General features: G+C 38.6%; 2 protein-coding genes across 10 annotated transcripts in view; one reads left to right on the forward strand and one right to left on the reverse strand.

The window, feature by feature from the left end:
- Positions 1-8,986, reverse strand: part of LOC144051866 (uncharacterized) — a 58,357-nt gene extending 49,371 nt beyond the window's left edge. The window contains exons 1-6 of one of the 9 annotated variants that reach the window (XM_077565420.1): positions 6,922-7,016; positions 6,119-6,179; positions 5,903-6,031; positions 3,574-3,663; positions 3,106-3,353; positions 2,779-2,938 (exon numbers count right to left, since the gene is read on the reverse strand). In XM_077565420.1, the coding sequence (XP_077421546.1) occupies positions 3,351-3,353; positions 3,574-3,663; positions 5,903-6,031; positions 6,119-6,179; positions 6,922-6,938 (300 nt within the window). In that variant the 5' untranslated portion in view covers positions 6,939-7,016 and the 3' untranslated portion in view covers positions 2,779-2,938; positions 3,106-3,350. Of the gene's footprint in view, positions 1-2,778; positions 2,939-3,105; positions 3,664-5,902; positions 6,032-6,110; positions 6,180-6,921; positions 7,017-7,389; positions 7,502-8,828 lie in introns of those variants that run through there. The other 8 variants (XM_077565419.1, XR_013294059.1, XR_013294057.1 and 5 more) reach the window with 8 other exon arrangements.
- LOC144051865 (alpha-2-macroglobulin-like) overlaps positions 7,764-27,937 on the forward strand; it is a 20,232-nt gene continuing 58 nt past the window's right edge. The window contains exons 1-37 of the mRNA XM_077565415.1: positions 7,764-7,884; positions 12,257-12,387; positions 12,478-12,658; positions 13,031-13,193; positions 13,393-13,445; positions 13,976-13,996; positions 14,378-14,543; positions 14,642-14,726; positions 14,822-14,954; positions 15,589-15,706; positions 15,818-15,927; positions 15,998-16,165; positions 17,681-17,905; positions 18,037-18,100; positions 18,240-18,385; positions 19,721-19,870; positions 20,380-20,523; positions 20,591-20,681; positions 20,759-20,903; positions 21,395-21,620; positions 21,710-21,836; positions 21,953-22,074; positions 22,152-22,203; positions 23,080-23,163; positions 23,542-23,718; positions 24,069-24,144; positions 24,352-24,508; positions 24,578-24,652; positions 24,995-25,157; positions 25,531-25,715; positions 26,016-26,228; positions 26,531-26,643; positions 27,063-27,153; positions 27,234-27,302; positions 27,386-27,491; positions 27,645-27,686; positions 27,852-27,937. The exon at positions 27,852-27,937 is cut by the window's right edge and continues 58 nt beyond it. Of these exons, the coding sequence (XP_077421541.1) occupies positions 12,302-12,387; positions 12,478-12,658; positions 13,031-13,193; positions 13,393-13,445; positions 13,976-13,996; positions 14,378-14,543; positions 14,642-14,726; positions 14,822-14,954; positions 15,589-15,706; positions 15,818-15,927; positions 15,998-16,165; positions 17,681-17,905; positions 18,037-18,100; positions 18,240-18,385; positions 19,721-19,870; positions 20,380-20,523; positions 20,591-20,681; positions 20,759-20,903; positions 21,395-21,620; positions 21,710-21,836; positions 21,953-22,074; positions 22,152-22,203; positions 23,080-23,163; positions 23,542-23,718; positions 24,069-24,144; positions 24,352-24,508; positions 24,578-24,652; positions 24,995-25,157; positions 25,531-25,715; positions 26,016-26,228; positions 26,531-26,643; positions 27,063-27,153; positions 27,234-27,302; positions 27,386-27,491; positions 27,645-27,686; positions 27,852-27,856 (4,332 nt within the window). The 5' untranslated portion in view covers positions 7,764-7,884; positions 12,257-12,301 and the 3' untranslated portion in view covers positions 27,857-27,937. The remainder of the gene's footprint in view (positions 7,885-12,256; positions 12,388-12,477; positions 12,659-13,030; positions 13,194-13,392; positions 13,446-13,975; positions 13,997-14,377; positions 14,544-14,641; positions 14,727-14,821; positions 14,955-15,588; positions 15,707-15,817; positions 15,928-15,997; positions 16,166-17,680; positions 17,906-18,036; positions 18,101-18,239; positions 18,386-19,720; positions 19,871-20,379; positions 20,524-20,590; positions 20,682-20,758; positions 20,904-21,394; positions 21,621-21,709; positions 21,837-21,952; positions 22,075-22,151; positions 22,204-23,079; positions 23,164-23,541; positions 23,719-24,068; positions 24,145-24,351; positions 24,509-24,577; positions 24,653-24,994; positions 25,158-25,530; positions 25,716-26,015; positions 26,229-26,530; positions 26,644-27,062; positions 27,154-27,233; positions 27,303-27,385; positions 27,492-27,644; positions 27,687-27,851) is intronic.

A 27,937-nucleotide genomic window follows, 5' to 3' on the forward strand; every position in this document is an offset into this window, starting at 1 on the left:
ATGCACAAGGGATACCCAACAAATGATGCATCTTAAGCTTTGACGTTGACAGAGGCTTAGTCACTGCATACTGACAAAAAGCTCAACCACAACCCTGTACTGCGGTATCACACTTCAATCTGATGCGCTTTTAATATGTTCAATGCATATTTGCACCACTTACAAGCAGCCCTGATCACAGTATTAGATTCCAAACAACAACTGTCTTGCTGTGAGGTATCAGTACTTACCGGCTGTATATTTATGAAGTATTGGGCCTATTTAACAACTACTTGGCCGAGACAAGGGGTGTGACGTTTAAGAAGAATTTGTGCTCTATTTTCATGCCTAGCGCAAATCTAGCCCGGCGTTCAGTCAAACTCTGCATGGAGGTGGACTAGACTAACTTTTGGTATTTTTGTAGCTTGGCGCAGTTAAAATAGGTGTTACGTGCTGTTGTGCGCATAAACACAATCGACTTGATTTACCACCAAGCTCTTCTCATTCCCTTTAAAATCAGTGTGTCCTTGATTTGCTGGAGTCCATGCAGGAAGTCAAATAAGTTCATAAGGAACTGCAAGCAGACATTCATGGGCAGATGGTGTAAAGTTGAAGGGGAGATCACAGATCTGTCAAGTGGGCACTTGGAAACCGAGGCCGACATTTTTTCGGGAATCCCGCAGGCCCTGGGAATCCTGTGGGATTCCCACGTGAGGATGTCAACTTTATCTTTAATCACGGGATTGGGATGGAACAGGATAAAAAAAATCATGGGAGCAGACTGAGTGGGATTATCATTTTATGTGTTGTTTATTTTTTTCATGTAACTGACCTCTAAAATGGAAGTGGTACGGGAGTGGGAGTCAGGACAGGAGTAATTTTCACCGGGAGCAGGAAGGGACAGGATTTTTTTTCTTTCTCTATGGCCCGAGACTTGGGATGGGACGGGAGTGAAAAGCCACTCCCGTGTCACCCTCTATTCGAAACCGAGACAAGACAGAACAGTTCTAATTAAAAGGAACATGCTAAGAAGGGACAGAATAGAAGCTATCTAAACTGGATCTTTAAGATATAGTACATGTACACACAAAAGCTGTTCATACCAAATAAATTTCTCAAAGTTAAGCTACTACATCTTGATAATACAAATAGAAATCAAGTTTCAATGGAACTTCCAAGGATGAACACGGTTTCAAAGCACTGTTCGACCTCCATTTGGTTCATAGTTTTTCAAAATAATGTTTCCACATTGAACCGAATAACTGACATTCTTTCACCAATTTCAAAGCATCACATTCATACTGTAGAAGATTTATTAACTGAATAGGCAAGGATTGTATTAAATGGGAGTCAATGTGAGCTAAGCCTTCATGAAGCACACTGTGGCTCTTCCATGAATACAGTTAATTCATCAATCTCTGTGGTCTTTTATGTATGGTCACAACTCATCAATCATTATAAATATTTGATTTTGTCATGTAGTTTAATTATTTGTGCAAACAAAACATATGACAAACAGTCTTTCGATTTGTGCCAGACATGACAGGGTAGAAGATTCTAAAACTCCAAAATGAGAACGTGGTGGGGTTATCAAACTGGAAGGTTATGACCTCCAGAGCCACAACAGAAGCCTGATTTTACTTTGAACTATCTGCAATAAGATAGAACTTGTTACTGTTTAAATGACAGTATGCCATGTTATATTTTTTCAAGGGTTAGTCTTACATATGTGAGCAAGAAAGTCGCCACAAGCAGGTAAATGTATACACTCCCCCGCCAACAGAGTTATTTAAGTGGTAAAAACAGAAGGTGTGGGTCTATTTATATCACTATAGCCAGTAAAAAAAAAGAAAATGAAGCAGGGAGTAGTGATAAGTGTGATGGAGAATGATGACACAAGCAAAGTCAGAAAGCCTTGCTTATGCTTTTACTAAAAGTTGAGACATTATTAATGGTGTGCTGCTACTTATACAGTCATTAAAACACAACTTTGTGGTGGAAAGGAGCCACAGCATGTTACAATATTATGGTGAACAGGTAAGGTAACCAACATTGGGGTTACCCAATGTGCATTCGGACCTGGATCAGAAATTGTGCGACAATACCACTTGGACAAACTACATGGTTGCTACATCAAATTGAATTCACGAAATGTACCCTCCTGCCAGAAGTACATAATCACAATAATAACACCAAACAATGGCCTTGTGCTACCACAGAAGGAACAATCTGGCCTATCCGTCATTATTGTTTGGCCTTGGCAGAGGTCTGCTACAAAGTGCTCTTATATAATCCTGCCTCAACTGTATGATTCAGTGGCGTGGCCCACTTCCAATTTCAAGAAATAATAAACCTGCCAACAATGAGACCCCAGGAGGCCAATGCTGTCACCTAGTTTTCAGTGGCAAGGAATGCTGGGAATGATTCTGAGACAAAACTTTGAAGGATGTCTCTGACAGAGGACAAACAAAGTTTGGGTGAGCTGGCAAAGAAGGTCAATATCGAGACCTCAATAATGAAAGTGGACCATTCTGATCATGGAATCCTCACCTAATCTACGTTAACCATTATAGACATTAATATCATGAATTCACAATGACTGAACCAAATAATATTAATGGATTTAGGAGATTAGGATTAGGATTGAGGTGTTTTTAATTTAAACTGCATTATTAATCATACACATTAAGTGACCGGAAGTAAACAAAATTGTTAACTTTCTTGGAAAATCTTGCTAAATTGTAAATACATTTGGAGGTCATCACAACCAAACAGCAAATACAATTATACAGTCTATACTTTATTATTGTAACAGAACACAGACAACGCCACCAAAACTGAACAATCTATATGTCATCCTGCATTTAACCTGTGCTGTAATCTCCCACGTGATCACTCAGCGAACTGCACGTCTGAATTTTTTCCCTCATCACATCCACGTGGTTCAAATGTGTCCTCCCTAAACACATGCATGTATGCAAGGGTTTTAGTATGCTGTGAACTGGGAGTAAAATCTATTATTTTAACATTCAGCAGGTATTTGCACTAGTAGTATAAAAGGGCTTCAGAAGGATTACAAGCAAGTAATAGATATGAGTTGTTGTTTGTTATTTTCTGGGTACTGACCTGGACAGCAGAGCAAAGACAGCGCCGGTAAGACCCTCATCTTGCTTCACTTCTCAGATTTCAAACTCCACGTCCCTTCTGATAGCCTCTTGAAGTTGGTCTGAGATGGCAAAAGGAGGGAGTGTGGGAGAGGGGAGGGGCAGTAAAGTCTCTCCTCATCCATTCCTTACTTTTCTTAATTGCTCTTTTCCACTAAGTGAGTTTCACATCCTCTTGCTCAGCCATAGCACACAACTCTCCACACACTACTGGATAAAAATAAAATAACAGGGAGAGAGCAAGGGAGGGAGGGATTGGGGGAGAGAAGGTAGGGAGTGAGGGAAGAGAGAGAGAGAGAGAGAGAGAGAGAGAGAGAGAGAGAGAGAGAGAGAGAGAGAGCATGAGGGGCAACAAAAGTATACGCAGCCTCCCTTCAAATGTAGAGGCTGGATTTCTGGCTGCAAGGCGAGCTCTACTGGGCATGCTCACAACTGAGAGGCACACTGTGTAATGAATGATCACTTCCTTTCTTGTTCTTGCCTTCCTCCCATGCATGATCATGGGACAGTCCTTGCAATCCTAAAGTAAAAAGAAAGGGGGAAAAGAACATACTATAATGCTAAAAAAAAACTTTTCAAAAAGAAAAATATAACCTGACATTTAAAAAATGTAGGAAAGCAACACTCCACAACCAACCAATTACTCATGTTGTTGGTTTACAGTATAGGTGTCAAAATGAGTGTGTTAATTTTGAGTTAATTTAAAGTTCCTTTAACGGCACTAATTTTTAAAAGTGCGATTAATGGCCACCCCTTACTTGGAAAGCCGGTACTGGGGGAAATCCAGTCGAAATGCGGAAGACATGTCCACATCAAAATTTTGCAGGCATAAATTTATTAATAATGCATAAATGTGCAAAATTTCACAAGCTACTTCATGTTAAAGATTAGATAGCTCTTAATATGAAAAGAAAATGCACCGAGCTGTCACCAACGTCTTACAAATGCAATTATGCCATCTAGTGGCAGAAATGACCTCAACACAAAACAATATCACACTCATTTTTTACAGTACAGTAGCCTACATCTTCTTAATTTTAACAAAATTTTATGAATTATTATGAAATTACTGTATCAATGACTAAAAGATGCAGCCATTTTTTTAAACATTTTTTTTACATGTTTATGTTAACAAGAGGATGAAAACTTATATTTACTATACATTCATAACAGATATAAAATTTGTGATTAATCATGAGTCATGCGATTAATTACAATTAAAAAAATATATATAGTATATAGTATACAGTACATGTCCAACTCATTAAAATAAGATGCATGCAACATAATACACATAGTCGTGACGTATAGGCAATGAAGTCTCCAATACTACTTGGGCACATGGAGAACAAGCATCTGCCAATAAAAAAATACTGTATTATAATCAAGGCAAAGATGTGAATTCCTTGCTTCCACTTACACACATCCTATCTTTGTGAAGCAGAACTTTCTCCAATTGCAACGACCAAAGCCAAATTAACGAGGGAGTGGACATATGCGTACGTTCGGGACTCCAACTAATTACAATAACTCTATTCAGCGTAATAGTGAGTTTTCTGTGACGGTCCCTCAAAATTTAGCTCTTCATGAAACTGGTCCATGGTGGGGAAAAAAAGGTTGGGGACTTATGTATTGCACTGAATATGATGTTCATATAGTCCGCCTAATGTTAGCGCTATATGAAGTGCCCAAGTCCTGACCCAAATTCTTACCAGCAAATCATGAAGGCACAATGTATCAAAACCAGAACAGTGAAATCATGGAGCAACGCACATAAAATCCAATCAGACATGTTATGATTTATTGAGTAAAGCTTATACAAAGCTGATTGAATAATGTGTAAAAAAAAATAATAAATGGGTAGCTGCCTATACTATGTTTCCTGAGATCCCTCTACTGAAACAACAATGTAATCTTGTCGACATCCTGAGGGGAAGCTAATCCATTCGGACTGTCTGAAGGGTGGCGATAAAGGTCAGGTAGAGGAGGTACAGGCGGCTTCAGACTTGACCCGCTGAGGTCAGAGATTATGTGAAGCAATAGGTCAACATGATGAGAAAGGAATGCAACGGCTGGACAAACCACAAGCGTTTGTGTCCAGCTTGGGGCAAGCAAATACAGATAGTTCAAAAATTAAAAACAAAAAAAGAGGAAAGAAGCCAGTTACTCTTGAAGGAGTCACAAAAAAAATTCACGTCATAGTTGGTTTAATTTTGTGAGTGCAAACGTGGAAAAATCAACAGATGAAAGGCAATGAAAATATGGGCAAGCGATGTACAAGAAAATGGATAGATAGATAGATAGATAGATAGATAGATAGATAGATAGATAGATAGATAGATAGATAGATAGATAGATAGATAGATAGATAGATAGATAGATAGATAGATAGATAGATAGATAGATAGATAGATAGATAGATAGATATAGATAAAAAGTGTATAATAGAGAAAGCCCACATGTGTGTCCAACTAAGCCTGGATTCCAAGTATTTTTAAAATCTAAATCAAGTATAGAAGTCATAATGTTCTTTGACATGGAGTTTTGCCATGTTTCCTCTTTGTATCAGAAAGTGTCAAGTAGAGAAGTCGCTTGCTAGGCTAGAGAAGATGTTTACAGAACTAGTTCAAGTCTGATGTTCCGCATCAATAGAACAAGATGGAGGAGATTTTTTTCGGCAGTGTCAGAAACATGTGAGTTGATGGTTGAAACCAATACTAGCTCCTCCTAGTTTAATACTGAGTCATTAGCCCTCTCACCCGCAGTCTCCAAGGACCTGTGACCCCAGCCATTGTCAGACACCTGCCGATCCTGACGAGTGTCGCAGTGCACAACAAAGCCCTGTCATGAACTCCAGATTGGATGCCCCATGGTCGCAATTTGCCTGTCTGGGTTTAAATGAAGAAGGTCAGATAAACACAACACAACCATCATCAACTTTAACCTCCCTGCACATCGTCAACCCACCGCATTACCATCTGATGAGGGCAAGGAGTGACAAGCTGTTTACAGCCAATGAAGTCAATCCACCTGCTTCTGCAAATACAGATACAATACAATGAAGCAACACAAAGGAAGTGGTACAATACATTTCTTTTTTCGCTAGATACAATGAATTATGGTGGAGAACCATAAAGAAAAATACTTTATGCATTGTAAATGAACTCCTTAATAAAAAAATTATAAACTCAGATTAACAAAATTAAAACTAACAATCTACATTAAATCTGCTGATGGTCTACTGTTAGGAAATTGTGTTGGAACATTTGTAAAATTTGTAAACATAAAAAGGATCACAGTCACAATTATTGCTAAGAGTGTGTGCAATACAAACAATAATTAGCCTCACTATGTGGATGCAACCTTGCGATTAACCAGTGACCATTCCAGACTGCAGTCTGTTTTGTGCCCCAAGCGAAGAAGCAGTATAAAAAAAAAAAAATGAATGAGAATAAACGGTTAAAAATATATATATATATATCGTATTTCCAAGCGCATTGATTAAATCAAAGGAAATCAAAAACTGAGTGGTTTACTGTTGACTACTTTCTTTAGATTTATGACTTAAATTTCATCAGATGAGACAGTTTAAGATACTGCAGAAAATGTGCCGGGGCCTGGATCGAACTCCTGCCCACATTTGTTGCAGTAGCATGGCCAAAACAGAAAATCTGGTGATGTGTAGAAGGTGATCTGTGTACCATCTGGCAGTGTCCATGTGGTACACCAGCACCACCATTTGAATTTAAAGCAAACTGCATTAGCCTGCCTCCCTTACCTTAAAATCACTTCCATCAGAAATTGGGATTATTGTCCCAAAACAACAGCAGTTATGGATATAGGCCTTCATAACTCAAACTGTACCCGTCACAGTCTGTTTTTTTTCTTCCAGGATCAGGAAAAGGTGTACAAAACTATTTCACGTGCAATAGATGTTTAATGTCTTATCTACGAAATATAAATACTTTGTTAGGTAGTAAACGTATTTCAGATCAAAGTTTAGTGACTCATGTTTTCAGCACTCTCAGCGGTCACGCCCACACATCTGAGAATGGGAGAGCATCTCGATTTATTTTATTTTATTTATTTTATTGACCATTTTGAAGTCTGATTTCATGTGGGCCACTCCAAAATTGGAGGACATTTGGGCTTCAAAATTCTTGAAACATAAACCATCACTTTTCCGATTTTTTGCTACATATTCATTATCACTAATAGGCAACAAACAATCAAAGCCTTGATTTACCTTCTGTAAACAACTTTCCCTTGTTAAGAAATGAATCAATATTGAAGTTTTGTTGTTGTTGTTTCCTTTTAATAAAACACGGAAGTAAAATTAAGTGTGCGCGCGATGACGCATGAGTCCCATATTCAGTGTCCTAGCGCCTCGCTGAGGCGCAAGCGCAACATTGCACATCAACTGAGGACATATAAACAGTATCCCTTGACATAGAACTTTAGGTTTATACGAGAAAGTGTGACTGATGAATTTTTCATCAAACTACAAAAAACAATGACAAATATATGACTTAAAAGTGATGACGTCGTTTGACTCACGTGACTTGTAGGGCAACCAATTACGACAGAGCTTGCTGAAGTGTTAGCAACAGGTCTAATCAAAGGACAGGCGTGTCAAGACACCTGTAGCGCAATTAAGTACTTAAAAGGCGAAGTGAGCAACCTCCCTTATTGATTCGGCCTCAGCCACAAGCCCCCGGTTGTTTCTCTTGCTCGAAAACCGGTGAGTAAAATTCGTATTCTTCACCACCTCGAAGATAAAGATTGGCTTGTTAAGGCTTAAGTGTTGTAGAGTTAGAAAAAAGTTGAAAACGGGGGGTGGGGGGTAAATAGTGTCGGCACTGGCAATTTGTGGGTTTTTTTGTGTGTTTTTTTTACTTTTTTTTGTTTTTAAACTAAACATCTTTTCACGGTTTAAAAGTAGCTGACAGACCAAAAGGTTTCACTGGGGACCTTGGATACCGATTTAAAAAGAACCCCGGAATGAACGCAAAAGCTTAGTTAGCTCCGTGGCGCCATCCTGTGGCCCACAGACATCACATCACGGTGTGGAATGCAATGTGTTCAACTGAGATCTATTTAATGGTCAAGCTATTGGTCCATTTCATGAAGTACCTATTTGATTTTTACTTTATTATACTCCTTATGGTTTAAGTGTTCAGAGCAGATAAACAATCAGTTAAGATTAGCAATCCTCCAATAACTAGAAACGCACCCCACTGTCACCCCCCTGTAAAGACACCTGGAGTTAACCATTATCCAAAACGGGAACAGCCTCGTGTTTAAATCATTTGTCGTCAGCTTGGCGATTGTCCTTGGTTGTCTAAGCGTTGTTGCCTGGGCCTTGACCATTCTCATAATCATATCCTTGACGCCTGTGATAATCTCCAGTCAGTCTCTGTGTGTCTGGGCCACATGCAAGGTCTAGCATTTTAACATGTAACACAATACAATAGATTCGTGGCTGTTTGAGGTTAGACCAGCTGACTGGGATAAGACATTCTTTATACAGCTAGTATATGGAAGTGTTTTAAATTGAAATGGAGACTGTGACACCTCAAGAGAAAAGTTATTTCCTTCATTTGACCTAACCAAAACCTTCGATTGAATACATGAACCATTTCATTCTTAAAACCACTTTGCCAGTTTTTTTTTTTTTTAACCCACCTGACGGCTAAATTCACACTGCAGGGTATGTGATGCCCAATTCGGATTTTTTGTTAAATCCGCTTTTATGTACCGTTCACATTACAAAAACAAATGTGACATCTAATGTAAACGCAACGCGCCCGTGATGCGACTCGCATGCGCAAAGAGCACACGTCGAGTGACGTACATTGAAAATGACGTCACGTGGCGGTGTTCACGGAAGTAAATTGTCCCGACTCTCAACATTATATACCGCCAGCCAAGCCGTTAAGGCAAGCGACTTTTAGTAGTGTCTTATGCAAATTTAACTGTGCCAACGCACGCTACAGATTAGTGGACTCGTTTCGCGGACGTGTTAGGAGTTTGATTAATGTGTCTTGTCTGTATACATTATGCAAATTCAGCTGTGCAAACGCCCGCGCTCCTGGTTGGTGGACTTTTTTCACGTTCGCTCCTGGTTGCCTGCTGTTATCGGCTTCCTCGTGCGTCAGTTTTGAATGTACTGTTTACAAACAGCAATAGAAATCCGTCGGATTTATTTTTTTCATCTCATGTCGCCAGAGTAGCGAGGTTGGAAGAGGTAATTTGGGAAAAATTAGGGGACCCTCCTCGACCTCATTTCATTCAATGAGAAGTCTACCGAAGATGACGTCGCTTCATCATCGTTCGTGATGAACCGTCTGCAGAGCTGAATAACCACTATCGCCACACGTCAACTTTATGCTTCATGTTTCAAGTGTGATTAAATTAAAGACAAATTAAAAAAAAAATAAATTAACACTGTTACTCAAAACTGCTTTATATTCAGACGCCGGCACAGAGCGCATATCAGGCTTTTGATGACTTATGAATCGGGATGCGTGCGGATGAGCGTTCGGTGCATATCCGATTTGTATCCACATATGAAAGAGGCCCAGGTTGAGTTGTAAAAATCGGAATTGTAGCGTTCACACTGCATGAAAAAAAAAATCTGATACTTGTGGGAAAAAAATCGGAATTGAGCTGCAGTGTGCACGCAGCCTTGGTCTCGTGCAGAGGTAGGGAACTCTGGTCCTCGAGTGACAGTCTTGCCGGTTTTCCATGTCTCACTTCACCAACACACCTGACTTGATGAACAGGATCTTTATTAAACTTTCACAGATCTTGCTGGTGAGCTGATCATTTGAGCCTATTGCGTTGAAGCAGGGAGATGTAGAAAACTGTCAGGACAGTGCTCTCTGGAACCGGGGTTCCCTGGCCTGTTTGACACTTCATCATCAAAATGCGAGTATAAAAGCGGTTGAAATGACAAACTAGTAGCGTTGAATGCTCTCAATTAGTGTGATTCATTTGTTGAATGCTTAGAAGGGTTTTAATGGTTTTCTGTAGCTCAGGAAATTGGAGACTGTGTATGAATTGTGATGCAAAGTGACTTGGTCAAAGCTGTTCAATGTAAAGATTGACGTGGTCGAACTCTTGAACGGATGAGTAAGTGTTTGTACTGAGTGATGCAATTATGATCAGTTTTTGACCTGTGAACTTAGGTTGCCAAATAGGTCTGATTTGGCTATGTTGCCATAAATTACAGAGGTGGGATTGAAGTCACTCTGGTATATTAATTTGGCCATCCACACAATACTGGAAAGGGGGGGCTAAGACACAGATGCAAGTGCAGTCATGCAATAGTGCTGAACTTGGTTTAAACCTCCACCCCCGTGTTGAACTGTATGAACAGTGTTTGACAACTTTAGCATCCATCCATCCATTTTCTTGGCCGCTTTTCCTCACTAGGGTCGCGGGGGTGCTGGAGCCTATCCCAGCTGGCTTCGGGCAGTAGGCGGGGTACACCCTGAACTGGTTGCCAGCCAATCTTTAGCAATATATATATTTTTTTTTATTAAAGCCTGTTCTTTTAACCAGTAAGTCTGCCATAGAGCTATTTGCACAGCAAAGTCAAACATCCATCTGGGTAAAGGGCAACATTGGAGCAGTTGCTCATTGCTTAACAGTGTGTGTATTCTATGTAGTATGTTTGTGCATGACTGTTTTTCTATACATGGTACCACTGAAAGGTTTTTGAGGCACTTTCTCATGATCCTAAAGGAGAAAGCATGTACAGTATATAGATTATTTTTTTGGTTAGAACGTGCGAAGGTTGTCACTCGGTAATCAGCATGTTTTGATATCAAAGTACATCTCCCACCAATTGAAAGCAGTCACTACAGCTCCAGAAGATAATGAAATCTTCAACGAGCTGCATGTCATCAGTGGCAAGCAGATTATGTGCAATCGGAGTGCCATCATATACTTGTAAATTACATTTTGTCAGCGTTCTTTATCAACTTGTCTTGGTGTACTGTTTGTTCATGCTGGTGTAGTGGTATGACAAATTAAATGTTTGCTTGACTCCCAAGGTTTCTATGTCCAGGGGTGTTTCTCAGTTTGTGGTCAGGATTTAGCTATAGCTTCTATTTAACCATGAGGTTGCACCCAATGTAGGCCTGGGTGATGAAGCCTACTCAGATTTTAAATATCTGATGGAAATCTCTTACAGGGGAAGCTATCAGAAAAATTCTTACCGTTTTATGCAGCCCCACTAGTCTTAACGTGGTATTCTGATTAATATTGCGTTTGTGGAATAAGAGTTGAGCAGCAAAAGACACACACCAAAAAATATTTTTAGGGAGCAGCCATTTTACCATTGGCTGTCGACTGAAAATGATTACAGTTGCTCATGTAATGACCACTCAGGCTCACCTGTTTGCTGAAGCTGAGCAACTGTAATGTCATTATTAGTTGATGGGGGGGAAAAAAAGCAGGTGGATTTTTCTGCTTAACTCAAATTCCACACAATATTAATCGGAATACTGTCTTGACTAGAGGAGGAATAATAAATATAGTGAAGAAAATGTTTTAAATATAATAAGCCTTTAACTGCTACATTGACTGGGAAAGCACAATTGTACAAAGAAATTTGCACTGTGGGACCCACCAACTAAGGGCTTCGGAACTAGCGGATTCATATATTCTTTTTTTTATTTTTTTTTTTATTATTTACATTATGCATGTCATTATACATTTTCTGAAGTGCCAATGTGTTGCATTTCAATGGCCATCATTTATACGTGGATTTGTTTTTTCTATCTGTGGGTCAGCCCTGCGACTAGCAAGGGTCTACTACTGACTCCAGTCACACACAGACAACTTCCTTTTTTTTTTTCTTCTTTTTTTTTCCAGATGTGATGGGGAAACCTGTGCTATCACTGGGATCTCCTTATTGTGTCAGATTTGCTGTCTATACTGTATATTAACACAACCCCTAATTGAAAAAGATTGCTCTAAAATTGTACACCAGCAACGAATCAAAGCCTTCTGAGGTATTTGGAACTCTTCCCCCACCACTGTGTGGGTGGAGGGGGCGGTTGCAATATGCTTGCGTGTTTAACATGTGGGTGGATGTTTATCAGTGGCTATTTAGCCGATGCAGACATTGAGGATCCTCCCAGTCAATCATGGGTGGTGTTCGGAATCAGACATGGAGCTGGACATGGTGTGTCATCTTGAGCTGGATGTTCGTGGCTTGGGCAGAGGCAGGACCGTAAGTTTATATCCTGATGATGCAAAAAAAATAATTCTCAATTGTCTTTTTACACACTATGAAATGCTGTCTTTCTGTTTGTGACTGTAGAAGTTACCTGGTTGGAATTCCTGCGGTTCTGGAAGCTGGAGCTGAAACCAAATTTTGTGCCAGTCTGCTGCACCCCAACGAGACTCTGACCATGACTGTCTTTTTGAACTCTAAAGAAGAGAACAAGACCCTATTCAAAGAAGAGTCCAGCAAAGACTTTCATAAATGCCTCAAGTTTAAGGTCAGCTTTCCATTAGTTTTATGCAGCTAAAAAAAAATCTTTCCTCCCACCCCAAATGTGTCTAAACCTACGAAGTTTCTACTTCGGGATCTAAATGGCTGAAATAAAATCTGCTTTCCTTTTCTAACTTCTTTGAATATTGTTAAACGGTTCATTAAAAATGTGTGGGAAATGTTCGCATTTAAAAAGTATTCTTTGGGGGGGAAGACATATTGATGCATTTACCATTACATAAATGGAGTTTATTTTATACAATTTATATACTGTTGGCCTTCATTGTACAACCTACACCCATCCACAGTTTTCAAACTTAGCCTATTTGTTTTAACAGGATGGAATATTAACATGCATTTTCTCCCATTGGGCATCCAGGTTCCTGTTCCTGAAGGCATTAATGAGGTGCAGCATATGGTTGTGGAGGTACAAGGTGCAACATTTTACTCAAGAGAGGTCAGGAAAGTCATGATCCAAGTGTACAAACAGACGATGACCTTCATCCAGACTGACAAACCCATCTACCTCCCAGGACAAACGGGTAACTGAGCAGATCAGCATTTAAGTACTTTTTGCTCCCTACCTCAATCATCAGAACTTTTAAAAAAATAGTTTACAGTGTGTTCTTTCTTGTAACAAGATTTTGTGAAACTTTAATTACATACAATAGCGGTTAGGGTTACCCTGGGTGTATAATGTACCCATATGAATGTCAATAACTCTCTATGTTCCTCTCTCAGTGCACTTCAGAGTTGTTTCGCTGGACACCAAGTTCAGACCTGCTGTGCAAATGGTATTTTCTTGTTGGTTACAATTCACACTTTTCTCTAATAACATGTGTTAGAAACTAGCCAAGCCAGTGGAGGTAAGATTAAAAAGTGGTTGCGTAATGATGTGACCAATATGGATGAGGTCGTTGACCTGGCCTTTTGAAATGCTGGGCGCCTCATGACAACATCAATACCTGTAGTTTATGTAAACCTGCCAATACTAATATATTCAACAACTTTTCACCATGTTTCTTGGTGGTGGACTTGTTGAATATGCCTTCACTGGACTATATGATTACGTTGACCATTTTTTCAATTACATAATAGAATAACATTGTCAATTGGAATATTTTTCTAAAATAAAGACTAATTCACGGAGTGATTGGTTTTTGTCAATTGGAATTATTTGATAAAACCCATTGTTTCATGAGTTCTCATTGCCATTTTCATAATGCTGTTGATGTGAAAACTGAAGATTAAGTTTCTTAGCAACACATTCTGTACTTAATTTGATACAAAGACTGAACTTAATGCAATGGTTTTGTTTTTACAGTATGACACCATAGAGATTCAGGTAAGATTGAATAAAAGTTCAACTACAGCCTTTAAATTGTGCCTGCACCAGTGAGAATTCAATTGAACCTCCATGTTGGCCAAACATTAGATGTGATTGCTGGTAATCCTATTAGTTAATGCTAAAAGGTAATTTAAAAAAAAAAACTGAGCTACAGTGTTGGCTCTGCTTCTTTTTGGTGACTATATGAAATGGACAGAAAAGACTTAAACAGTTTTTAGTATTGACCTGTATGGAAAAATAATTGTTTGCAGCCCTACTGAAAATTGAATATCTTAATTGTAGGGGCAAAAGAACCGTAACAATTTAAAAGTAGTTCAACTCTATTTTACTGTGATGTACTGTAATTATGGAGTCTCCCCCCACCCATTAATGTTACAGAATCCTAGCAACACCCGCATTGGACAGTGGTTAAACAAAACCTCCAGCAATGCAATCTTGCAACTGTCTTACGCCTTGAACTCTGAGGCACGCCAAGGTGGCTACCAAGTCATTGTGTCAGTTGATGGCGGGAGAATATACCACAACTTCAAGGTGGAGAAATACGGTATGAAACATGTCCTTGTTGTTCCTCCAACCCCACATTGTCTTTGAATTTATTTGGACTGAACAAATATTGTACCAACACCTGTGATTTGTCCCTAGTTTTGCCGAAATTTGATACAAAAATAAATGGACCAAATGAAGTGGTTATTGTAGAGGATGACATCACCATTGAAGTATGTTCAAAGTGAGTACTGTTGTGTTGGTGGCATAAAATCTGATTTCAGTGTTTGTTGAATGCTTTTCAACCAGACTACATGGTTTCATACTTTCACATGATAGGTACACATTTGGACAGCCTGTGCCTGGCAGTGCAAAACTTAAGGTGTGTCGCCCGCTCTACTCCCATCTTTATAACGACTATGAAGATGGGGTCCTTCTTGTAGCGCCCCCTTGCTACGAGGATGCTAAACAGGTACATTTAGCAACAACTGCAAGCCACACTTTTTTTTTTTTTTTTTTCCAAACCATTTTAGAATAAATTTTTAATGCAATTATGTTGGACCGTTCTATCATAACTATTCACAGAATGCTATTATTGTTGTTCCGGTTTTATTTGGGCCTTTTTGATCTTTCCATGCAACAATGGATAATAATTATGATCAAAAGTTACAATAAATGTGGAGAGGATAAAACATAAAAATCTATATTGGTTTTAAGAGTAGTTTGAAATCAAATTCTGAATTTGCAACATTGTTCAAATTTGAACAGTTTTCCTAAATGTGCTTTTTTTGTAATCTATTTATTGTATTTCAAATGATTAGCTTGCAAGCGGAGCACAGAGCCCCCTTCATTCCACATTAGATCTGCATGAACTTCTGCTTTTACACATATATATATATATATATATTTGTTTTTTTTTCCCCAAAAGCGACTTAACTGAGTTTAAATTGTATGAAGAGGATCAGGTACTAATTTAACTTTAAGTTCACTTTAATTTCTCATTTTTAACAAAAATTTTAAGGCTGAAACTATTATGAAAATTACTGAATGGGGGACACAAGATGGTTGAATGATTAAAATTGTAATCAATTTTTTTTGTACTCTAGACAAATAAGACGGGCTGTGCCACCTTTATCATCAAGTTGTCCACATTCACAAAAATTGATCAAAAGGCTGTACAAGATGCACTGGAAGTCAATGCTGAGATGGAAGAAGAGGGGACAGGCAAGTATTTAAACATTCCAAATGGCAATTTGTACAAAAAGTTTAGAAGTCAAATGTGATGAGATATTATTAGATTCATGGTATAATAAAGATTTCTGTCACATTGAACAGGTATTTCAAAGCCGCAATACAAAAGAATACAAATTTCATATGTAATTGGAAAGCTGTCATTTGAGGACACGCCTAAGATTTATGAGGATGAGCCAAAACTGGAAGGAAAAGTAAGAAAGTAAAAAAAACACCATGAATTGAAACATGACGTGATCTGAGAGTGCTTTGTGCTTCTTGCAGGTTAAAGCAGTTCACTTCAACAATACTCCCATTGATGGCATAGACCTGTACCTGCTGGAGGGTGACCGCTGGTCACCAAAACTCCGACAGAACCTCACCACTGACCCTAATGGTTTTGCGAAATTCTCAATAAGCACTGCTGACCACAAAGGAGACATTCACCTCTATGTAAGTAACAAAAGGCAGTTAAATTGTGACAGTGTGCCAGATAAACATAAAAGCACATATAAATCCAAATATGTAAAGTCTGCATTAAATTGAGCACATTTAGGATTCTGTATGGCTAGACATGAACTTTACTTTCTAAGAATCTTTTCACATTCTAATCAATCACCTTAACTGGAGATTGAGGTCATTTAACATTTTCTACAAAAACATGATTTACAGACTTTAGCCAAATATGAACTTAGAGATATTTTCTTTAGAAGTTAAATTGCACAAGTAAATAATCTCTAATGGTCAACTTCATGTGCTCATACTGTACCGTTTATTTATTTTGTCTGTGTGGACTCTGGAGTACTAGCATTAATATTTGAAAATGTTTCCAGCTGTAAAACATTTTTTGTACACTTGAATGCCATTGATTATAAATAAACAAACTTAGTGCCGTAAAATAAGAACATAACACTCGAGGTGGCAAAAGTAATTGACAAGCAATTTTCATAGTGGGCTACTAATTAAGCTTTTTTTTTTAAAATAAACAATTGGTTTGCTTTTTGTCAAGTTCCAATTCGAACATATCTCATTCATTATCCTAAAATATGGTCAGTTTAATACAGACTGCTCTTGTTTTGGTTCTGAATGTGGAATTAGCATTAAGGTGCTGCTTAGTGGGGGGACAGATCTATTCTAGTGAATTTCAAGGCCGCTGGCCACCCCAAAAAATGGAGGGGAAAAAATCCTAAACAATTTGCCTTATCTCATTTAATGTGTTTTCAAAATAGTTATATAAATGGTGTTTAATAAGATTTTTTTTTTTTTAATGAAGCTGTCATTTTTTTGTTTTCTGTGTGCTGCCCTTGGAGGAAAGTTTTTAGACACCCCTGCTTTAAGGCCACTGTAACTTCAAATTCTCCAATTGCAGCCTCATGACAGTAAATAATTCTGATTTCTGTAGTCCTTCATTTAATCAATAGGTAATTTGCTAATCTTTCCAAAAATTCTGAGTATTACAAAAATGTCTTTGCAATCATAGTATCAGAAAAAAATTTCAATACATTTTATACAAAAAATGTATTCAATTAGTCCACTCTAAAAATGATAGTGACAACCCTAATAAATGCACCTCACCAGTCAACTCTACTTTATTGAAAAAGCAATCGACTTACTCCTAGGCTCCCCTATGCCCACAGCAAGGCTAATGATGCCAAACAAGACAAAAGCATCCTTGATTTGCTCACTAAAAGGATGGTGCAACTTTTGCACTACCTCAAGGTGAGAAAACATTGAGAAAATATCCTCTTTTACTATATTGAAAAGTAATGGCCACAATCAGGAATTCCAGATGTGGGAGGATGCATATGAATCGGAACACTGATAAGATGGGGGCTTGGGTTGCATTTTGGTCAGTTGGACCACATTGTTGCATACTTTACTGCTACTTCTCAGCAGAAATTAACCACATGTACACGATGTTGTTGTGAAGCTATTCTCTCGACTAATTTTCTGTTTTGTCTAAATTAGGTTAGTACCACACCAAACCTGGATTATGCTTACAGAAGCCCCTTCTATGAGAATGGAGAGCACACTGTTTCTCCAGTTCAAAAACCTTCTCTTGATACAAAGACTGTCAGCTACCTGGTGGTAAAGAAAAAGGACTCGTCAATTCCTTGTGACAAAGATGAAGACGTCACCATCCAATATGCTGTAATTGGAGAGTCTCAGGGCTCTGCCGATCTTATCTATCTGGTAAGTGGAGTTGTATTTGAAATATTGCAAACAAGGCTAAAATCTACAGTACATGTGTTATATGGTTGACATGTCTGTCATATCTTTGAAAGTTATGGAATATTTTGTCATTATGCTCTTTAATAATCCAGGTCCTTGCCAGAGGAGCAATTGTGTCTCAAGGAGCCAAACAGATTGCTGTTGAGGATAAATCAGGTCTGCAAGTATTTGTGTAATAATAGCACATTGCCTAATTCAGTTTTGTCCTAACCAAATGCAAATTTATTGCCAAAAGTTGCTTCTTTAAAATTGACTAATGTGTTTATTAATGTTCCTAACTAAATCACTGTTTTAGTGACCGAGGGCCAGGTGACTTTCCAGTTAAAAGTTTCTCCTGATATGGCACCAGATGTCCAGGTAGTTGCATATGCTGTGCTTCCCAGTGCAACAGTGATTGCCCACAGTGAACACTTCACCACTGAGAAATGCTTCAGTAACAAGGTAAGTGTTAATATCTACAAACCCAATTCCTGTGAATTTGGGACAGAATACAATGATTTGCAAATCATTTTCAAGTTACCTATATTTAATTGAATACACTACAAAGACAAAATATTTCATGTTCAAACTGAAACTATTGTTTTTATCAAATAACTTAACTTAGAATTTAATTGCAACACCTTCCAAAAAGCTGAGACAGGGTCATGTTTAGCACCGTCGTATTATCACCTTTTCTTTTAAAATTCAATAAATGTTTGGGAACTGACAACACTAATTGTTGACGCTTTGTAGGTATAATAAGTTTCCATTCTTGCTTGATGTATAACTTCAGATTGTGAACAGTCCGGTGTCTCTGTTGTATTTTACACTTCATAATGTGCCACAGGTCTGGACTGCAGGCAGACCAGTCTAGTACCACGCAGTCTTATGTAGCCACATTGTTGGAACACCTGCAGAATGAGGTTTGGCATCGTCTTGCTAAAATAAGCACGGGCATCTATGAAAAAGATGTTGCAGGATGGGCAGCATTATGATTCTCCAAAACCAGCCATTGGTATGTGGACTCGTCGCAACACTTTTCCACTGTGCATAAGTCCACCTTAAGATGAGCTTTGGCCCAGAGAAGCCGGCAGCGTTTCTGGACATTGTTGGTAAATGGCTTTTGCTTTGCATAGTAGGGATTGTAGTTGGAATAAGGGCTGTAGCGGCAAACTGCCATTGACATTCTGAAGTGTTCCTGAGCCTATGTAGTGATGCCCTTTACACATTGATGTCTGTTTGATGCACTGCCACCTGAGGGATCAGAAGTCACACGCATTCAGTTAATTTCTGGCCTTGCCACTTACATGCAGTGATGTCTCTGAACCTTTTCATATTATGGGCCATAGATGAGATTTCTTGCAATTGAACATTGTCCTTAAACTGAGTATTTTCTCATTCACTTGTTCAAAGAGGTGAACCTCGCCCCATCTTTGCTTGTGAATGACTTTGCAATTCAGAGAAGCTCTTTTATACCAATCATGGCGCCCACCGTTCCCCAATTGGCCTGTTCACCTGATGGATGGTCCAAACAGGTGTTTGAGCATTCCTCAACTTGTTCAGTCTCTTACCAGCTTTTTTGGAACATGTTGTAGCCATAAAATTCTACATTTATGATTATTTGCGAAAAAACAAAGGTATGAGTTTGAACATCTTTGTGTATTTAATTAAATAGGCTAAGCATGTTTTTCAAATTGTATATATTATGTTTTTATTTGACAAAAGGTCCCAACTTAATTGGAATGAAGTTTGTGATCTAATTCAAAATGGTAAAGGGTGTGTTTTGGTGCTGAACAGGTATCTGTGGAGTTTTGTCCATCTTCAGCTGTCCCAGGTGAACAAACTACTTTGCAATTGACAACCCAGCCAAACTCTCTGTGTGGAGTGAGCATTGTTGACCAGAGTGTCCTCATCAAAGAACCCGGAAAGACCTTGGAGGCAGATACGGTAACTGCAGCTGTCTTAGATATAGTAGAAGGGTGGGGAAATCCTGTGTCAAAAAAGGAAAATCAAATTTAATCTCACTTTGTAGTACTAAAAGATCCGACCTTTCTACACTTTTTGCTTCCCTATTCTTTGCAAAAGGCATGGCAAGCCAGAATCCCTCGGATGTCATTTGGCATTATCAAATACAGAATAATACTTGTGTAAATTGTAATGGCAGGAGTCTAGTTAGAGGGTGTGGCATTTAACTGAAACGCTTCTCCCACCCTGTTTGGTTTCCGTTGCATATTTTGTGACTCGTAAAGTGGCATGACTCATCAGAATAGTCTGAATCCAGTGTGCCTAATGGCTGAATAAAAAGCACATACAGAGCAATATGCAGTCTTTGTTGGCTTTTGTGTATACAGCAGACAAAGTTTCAAGTTTTACTTGTACAGAATCTGCATTTTGATTTGACTGGCCTATCAAATGTGTAATTAAAACTTGAACTTTTTTACATTTTTTTAAACTAGATATTTGGTTTGTTGCCTACTACAAGATCAACATATATTCCGTACAACGTTGAAGATCCTGTGGAATGTCTACATGTCAGACCAAAAAGATCTATTATGCCATACCCTGGGCGTGACATCAATGATCCTCATACCGTTTTCCAGGTAATTTTATCACAATTCTGCACAAACACAATGGAATTTTAAATAAACAATGGCTTTGTTTTTCTAGAACAACGGGTTGAAGATGGCAACAAATTTGCAAATCAGAGTGCCAGCTTGCCTGAAGTATAAGGATAGAGAATATCATCACAGCCCCTACGGTGAGTGATATGCTGATCCCCCGCCCCGCACCAAAATCTATCTGTACTCTAATGATTCAATAATTTAATTTTTCCAGGTATTGCTCTAAGATATGAGACTGTAGATGCAATGGCAGCACCTTCTGCTCTTGGTATGGGTGGTGCTATGGGCGAGGTCACCCCAGTTCAGACCATTCGCACTTTCTTCCCGGAGACTTGGTTGTGGGACCTGGTGCAAGTTGGGTGAGCCTTGGTTGTAAAAGATGACAATCTAGCTTGTCACATGTTTTTATTTCTATATGATTGTTTGCATTGGAATCTAATGGATGCATTTTATCTACTGTATGCTGATGAGGGGAAGCAAAATGTGTATGGCTGGTGATTCAGAGCTGCAACAGATTAAGTCAATTTCCATTTTGCAAATGATCTCTGAAAGACTTGAGTACCTGAACAGAGGTTCCATGTGACAGATTAATAACATGGCACTTTTGCAGACACTGGACTGCGCAAAACAAAATTACTTTTTTAAAACTATTTATAAACTGCATTCAGGTACAGGACTGTTTGTCATATCCTCCGTTTCTGCAATGGGGCCTGAAAGTCAAAACATTTCCCACAGTATATATTAAAGTTAATTTATTTTGTTTCCAAATGTTATTGTTTAAACTTTGTGGACGCTTGTCCATCTGTGTTGGTAGTTATTTAATTCTCACTGCAATCTTTTTGTTGATCAGAAATTCTGGCATGAAGGATGTGTCCCTAACTGCCCCAGACACCATTACCACATGGGAGACGGAGACTTTCTGCCTGTCCCCTCAGGGCTTTGGCTTGGCCCCTCGTGAAAAGTTAACTGTCTTCCAGCCATTCTTCCTTGAGCTCACTCTACCGTACTCTATCAAACGTGGGGAACACTTCGAGCTGAAGGCCACCACCTTCAACTTCCTCTCCAAATGCATCATGGTAATGTTGTGCCTCTTTTCTTTCTTTTGACTAAATCTGAGTATACAATAGATGTTGCCGCTTAATATTCAACTTTTCTGTGTCAATAGGTCAGTGTGACGCCTACTCCCTCGGTCGATTATACCCTCACCCCCCTTTCTGGTGACCAGTACAATACTTGCCTATGCGGCAATGAGCTCAAGACCTTCAGATGGAATTTGGCTCCTTCCACATTGGGTAGAAATCATTACATAGAGGATTTTTGACTCAACTTCAAAATCTTTACCTTTTTAATAAGTTGACTGAGATTGATGCAGCAATTCTCATGCATAGTGGTAATTGTTTCCCTCTAGGGGTTGTGAACGTGACTGTGACTGCTGAAGCTGTGGCATCTCATGCTTCTTGTGACAATGAGATAGTGAGTGTGCCAGAAAGGGGTCGTATCGATGTGGTCACTCGCCCTCTCATTGTGAAGGTCAGTATTATAGATTGTGTATTTTCTTCCAAACTTCAGATTGTTGAAAATGTATAACATTGTGGTTTGCTTCTAAGGCTGAGGGAACAGAGGTTACAAAGACCCACAACTTGCTGCTCTGCCCTAAAGGTCAGTTCAGTTGTATTGTCAACAATGGTCTGTTATAAAAGTATTTTCTAGAAAACCTTTTTGATTCATGTATATACTCCAAACCTATTGGAACAGTGAGGTCAGTCACATCTTAAAGCATAACTTGCCCCTAAATCAGGCTCTTGCTCCACCCCTCACTAATTTGGGTGTGGCGTGGCTGTGATTGACAGCAGCAGTGAAAACTACAAATTTAAATTCCTATACTACAAGCTATGCTAAATAAAATAACCAAATGCTACGCAAATAAATAACCTGAAAATCGGTATAAAGATTTTTTGCAAAAACACTACTATTCTTGCTAAGGAGCCGTGTATGAGACTGAGCTGGTGGGTGGCAGAGCGACTACATCAATCTCACGGAAGTGATGCAAGCCTGTACTAGTCTAGAGGGAGGAAAAAAAGCCAAATTGCTCAATAAAAAAAAAAAGCCAAATTGTTTACCCTGCAGATGGCGCCACACAGGCGTTTTTCATCCGGCAAAGTGATGCTTTCAACAAGCATGCACTGAAATGTCAAAATAATGACCAGGATATGTAGACAGCATTAGTAAACACTCAATTATACAATTTATCAGAGAGGAAAAAAAAAAAAGATTTGACGTGAGTAACCCTTAATTTTTCTTGGAGAGTGATATTACTCAAAAGCTGAATTAGACGAGATCGTTTCAACTTTTACAACCGACCCACATTTCAGGTGAGCAAAAAATTAGCTAGTGTTAACTTGAAAGTGTTTTTGGGGGGTGGTTACATTTCAATATTTGTCTTCATTGCTGATATGATGTACTAAAGTCATTAAAGGTAACATTTTATTACTGGCATTGAGTGTCAAGCAACTGAATTTTCTGTCTGCACAACAGGAGGCAGTCTGAAGGAGGAAGTGGTATTAGAGCTCCCTGCGAATGCAATTGATGGATCATCACGTGGTCTAATATCTGTCCTGGGTAAACTTTATTTATTTAATAAACTAATTTAGAATAGTTTAGTCCTGATTAATATTGTTATATCTGAGTGTACAGCACTTTGCAACATGCGTGCTGTGTACAATGCAATAACAGCCTTGTTTAGAAAGTCAATGTTGGCATATAGCTTACCTGTATGCTGGGTTCAGTGGCAGAACTGTTATTGATTTGAAAAAATTACATTTTGGACTAATTCATTGCAAATAATGATCAATTATACTTTTTGTGAATAGTGCTATATATGTGACCCCAATAGTCCTTAATGGAAAGTCTTGAATGTTAAGGTATTTAACATTAATGATCCTAAATACAGTAGACTACCAAATGTGTGCAAGTGACTGAGTCAATGTTTTTATGCAGGTGACATTTTAGGCCGGGCTTTGAAGAACATTGATGGCCTGTTGAAGATGCCGTATGGCTGTGGAGAACAAAACATGGCACTGTTTGCACCAAATATTTACATATTGCAGTACCTGAAAGACACACAGCAGCTGACTCCAGACGTTGAGGAAAAGGCTCTCAATTTCCTGACTAATGGTGAGTCACTGGTATGAAACAAACATGATTTGTTTTGTTTCAGTGGGCCGGATTCTTGACCTTTTTGTTGATCATAACGTTGCTTCTCCTGCCATGTCTTAAACACAATGCAATACTGCATTTGTAGAAAAACAGCTACAGAACATGAGGGCACACCTATAGTAGATCATGGGAGGTCAAGCTACATTTTGCAAATACTCTACGTATGTTTGCTTTAAATTTATGAAAATTCCTGTCAATTGGAGCACGATATTAATTTGTACTGTCAAACATGAATGCATTTAATATCACTTGGGATGATTAATGTACAGTGTCCTGAAGGCCATCAAGCATGTTCTATTATTGCACAGGCTACCAGAGACAACTAAACTACAAACATTCCAGTGGAGGATATAGCACTTTTGGGACTGGTGTGGAGAACACTTGGTGAGAAAAGTACTTGAACAATGCTCTATTGTATATTAGAATTGCATCGTTACATGATACACTATCATGTGTAATTTCACACAAATTGGAGTTTGATTTTTCTTCAAGACTTTACAGCATGGTGCTTTTTTTTTTTTTAATGAAAATTTAAGCTCGGCATATCCTCAAATGTTATGTGATTGTTTTGTGGTCTTCCCCTGCCCTCAGGTTGACTGCTTTTGTGATGAGATCTTTTGCGAAAGCAAAGTCTTTCATTTACATTGACCCTGCCAATATTGAAGCTTCTGAGTCTTGGTTGAAAAGCAAGCAAAAAGAAAATGGTTGTTTCCAAATTTCTGGAAAACTTTTTAATAACAGAATGAAGGTATGAAGCTTTTTTGTTTTTGTGTCAGTATTGGCTCTCTGGATGATAAGTGATATTGCTTCTCTACAGGGTGGCGTTTCAGATGAAGTGACTCTCACTGCTTATATCACTGCTGCCTTTTTGGAGATGGGTAAATCGGCGAAGGTGAGGAAATGAAGCATTCACCAACTCATTTCTTTTAATTTCTTGCATACGGTAAAATTAGATCAGATTTTTAGAAGTGTTTTTTTTTTTTGCTGCATTGTGCCTGCTCCCCTCCCTGTATGTAGTATTTCAAACTATACCAAATATTCTGAAGTGGATTTGAAATGCTAAAAACAATAAATCCCATTCCTAGTTTTGTCATCTGTCACAAAAAGAAAATGTAAAGTTTGAACTTTTTTTATTTAATTTATTGAAACCAAATTTAAAGCCTAATGTAACTACACAGGATCTAAGCATTGGTTATCATTAACATACACGCCACCTCCCAAAAAAATCTTACAGGATGCCACCGTGTCCCAGAGCCTGTCTTGCTTGAAAGATTCCATCAGTGACCTTGGCAACACTTACACAACAGCTCTGATGGCTTACGTTTTTACCTTAGCTGAAGATAAGGACCACCGTTCTCAGCTTCTGCAGCACTTGGACAACATTAAAATACAAGAAGGTGGGTCATCTTAAACTGCAGTACTATGAACAAAGTTACAATGGATCTTTTCACTCAATTTGTTGGATCAAATCCACAATCCTTTCTGGGTTGACATGATTTTGTTGAATGACTTTTTCCACATGGAACATGTAAACCATTCCCATGGGAGACTGTTGCAATCAACACCTCTAAAATGTTATATGCAACATTTAAATTACATTTGTTTATCACAAATTATTATGCACTCATTCCAGCTTTTGAGTGGCAGTGGCGGACATGTTTAACTGACTTACCTTAACTCTTTTCACACTGACAAACTTAACCATGAACAGAATTTCTCAAACTAACAATACTGTACATGTTTATTTTGGGTGGCTTTTCCTTTTTCCAGATGGTTTGATTCATTGGTCACAGATAACAAAAGACAGGCAGTCTCTGTCTGTGGAGATCAGCTCCTATGTGCTCCTGGCCAAACTTGGCAGCTCTCCCACTGTTGCAGAACTGGGTTACGCCGCCGGCATCGTCAGATGGCTGACGAGAAGCCAGAACTATTATGGAGGCTACGCTTCTACTCCGGTATGTGCACACACAACCTTGAGGAAATATTGAATTGGCTAGAACGGATGTGCCATAGTAGGCGTTTTGTCAATATATTGCAGCTTTGGATGTACTATAAGTTTGTTGCATCATGGAAGATATGCAAATGAAACATCGACTATTTTTAACCAACAATGGGTCAATTTTGTAGCATTGTTGTAGCACCAACCGATGCTAGTTTTTCTTTTTGAAATCAGTGCCATTTTATTATATAGTTAACTGAATGACAGCAAGTGACAATTACTATTTTTTATTTTTTATTAAACTGATGTGCTGCAGGACACCGTGGCAGCCCTTCAGGCGCTCTCTCGTTACTCTGCACTGGTATTCAGTCCAGGCGATTCCAGCACAGTGACTGCATCCGCTCCCAGTGGCCAGATGACATTTGACGTCAACCAGAATAACAAACTGCTCTACCAGGAACAGGTGCTGAAGGATTTCACAGGAACGTACAGTGTTGAGGTGAAAGGGTCTGCATGCGCTTCAGTGCAGGTCAGTGAACACTTGACTTCTTCATGATACTATTGGTCATTGGCTTTACTATCACAGCAGGACAGCTATTCATTGTACTTAAAATACTAAGCTTTCAGTTCTGACAATCAGGAAAATGTAGTAGTAGTAGTTGGCTTTACCTATCACGTTAACCACTGTATGCCTAAAAAAAAAGAACACTGATGTGACTTTACTGTATTCATACATTTATTTAATGTATATCAATTGATAGGATTCTTGAGGGTGGCCAGTAAGTAAAGTGTTTTTAAGGGTTTTAACTTTTTTGTATATTTGACTCCTAGATTACTCTTTTCTACAACATTCCTACACCTACGGAGGTCACTACTCTCGGTGTCACAGTGCAAACTGAGGCTAACTGCACCAGACCTAAACTCAACCTGAGGCTGAAATCCCTGTAAGAAATTGACTTGCCTAACAACCGCAGGACTATGTAGTGTCTATATAGCAGTGGCATAACTTGCTGTGCAATATAACCAAGACAGCAGTATATTAAATGAAGATCAAGAGTAATGCATTAATCACACAAGTAACCAAAGTAATTCTCATTTTTTAAAAAAATCTCAAATTTAAAGCAGTTTTGGAGCAAAAATGCTGATGTTGTAAATACCTGAGTAACTGTTTATTGTATGCTTAATCCCCCTCAAACAAACATGGGGATGTAGACTGTCAATTGCTCAAATATTGACTTGTGAGGCTCGATTTGGGATTAAAGTAGTGTATATAAACAAGACTTGACTAATCGAACAGGACCAAATTCCACCTGAAGATTCTCCCTGCATAACACTGTCCTTTTGAAACTGTTTTTTACCACAGATTCAGTGGGAAGGAAAGCACTACAAACATGGTGATTCTGGAAATCAATTTGCTGTCTGGATTTCAAGTACACCCACAGTCTTTGCAGAGAGTGAGTAGTTACTAAAGCAGTACTGTTTAGCAATAGAGTAGTTTTGTTTTTTCATTTGTTGACATCTCACCACCTCACAGCTCCAAGGCGCTCTGCTGGTTGATCGTGTTGAACAGAAGGAAGATCGTGTGCTTGTGTATTTGGAGTCTGTGAGTAATGAGTGCTGAGCTTCCAAATTTAATATTAATTCATTTTTAATTTGGAGATTTCATGTTACTTTTCTCTCTAACAGCTACCGAAGGATATACCGATATACCACAACTTGGAACTGATACAGGAAATCCCAGTGCAGGACCTGAAACCAGCCGTGATCAAGATCTACGACTATTACCAGCCAAGTAAATAATTTACTCTAATTGGTCCTGTCAGGCAAACTTTTGACTGTGCACCACCTGCTTGACACTGATCTTTATTGCACACTTACAGCTGAACATTTTCATTTTACGTTGATGCTGTTCTTCATCCACTTGCCCCCCCCCCCCTATTCTTAGGTGACCAGGCAGAGACGGATTACAACTTTGATTGTAAGACAGGTAACAATTGAAACTTTCTTACCAAATAAACTTGCATATTTAAGCTTGTTGGTGTATTAAAAAAAACACACGGATAATTTTCTTAAATGTGTACAATGCATAAAACCAATTAAGAAACAAAATGAATGTGCAAATCATGGTGACGGTTCGTTTTCTTTTTTACAGGTTGAAGTATTCAACTATTAAACAAGCCTGTATTTTGATACAGATTTTCTAACTCCATGTCTGCTTTGTTTGACATAAGACTGATG

The sequence above is a fragment of the Vanacampus margaritifer genome, chromosome 5 (assembly GCF_051991255.1).
Source record: "Vanacampus margaritifer isolate UIUO_Vmar chromosome 5, RoL_Vmar_1.0, whole genome shotgun sequence".
NCBI lineage: Eukaryota > Metazoa > Chordata > Actinopteri > Syngnathiformes > Syngnathidae > Vanacampus > Vanacampus margaritifer.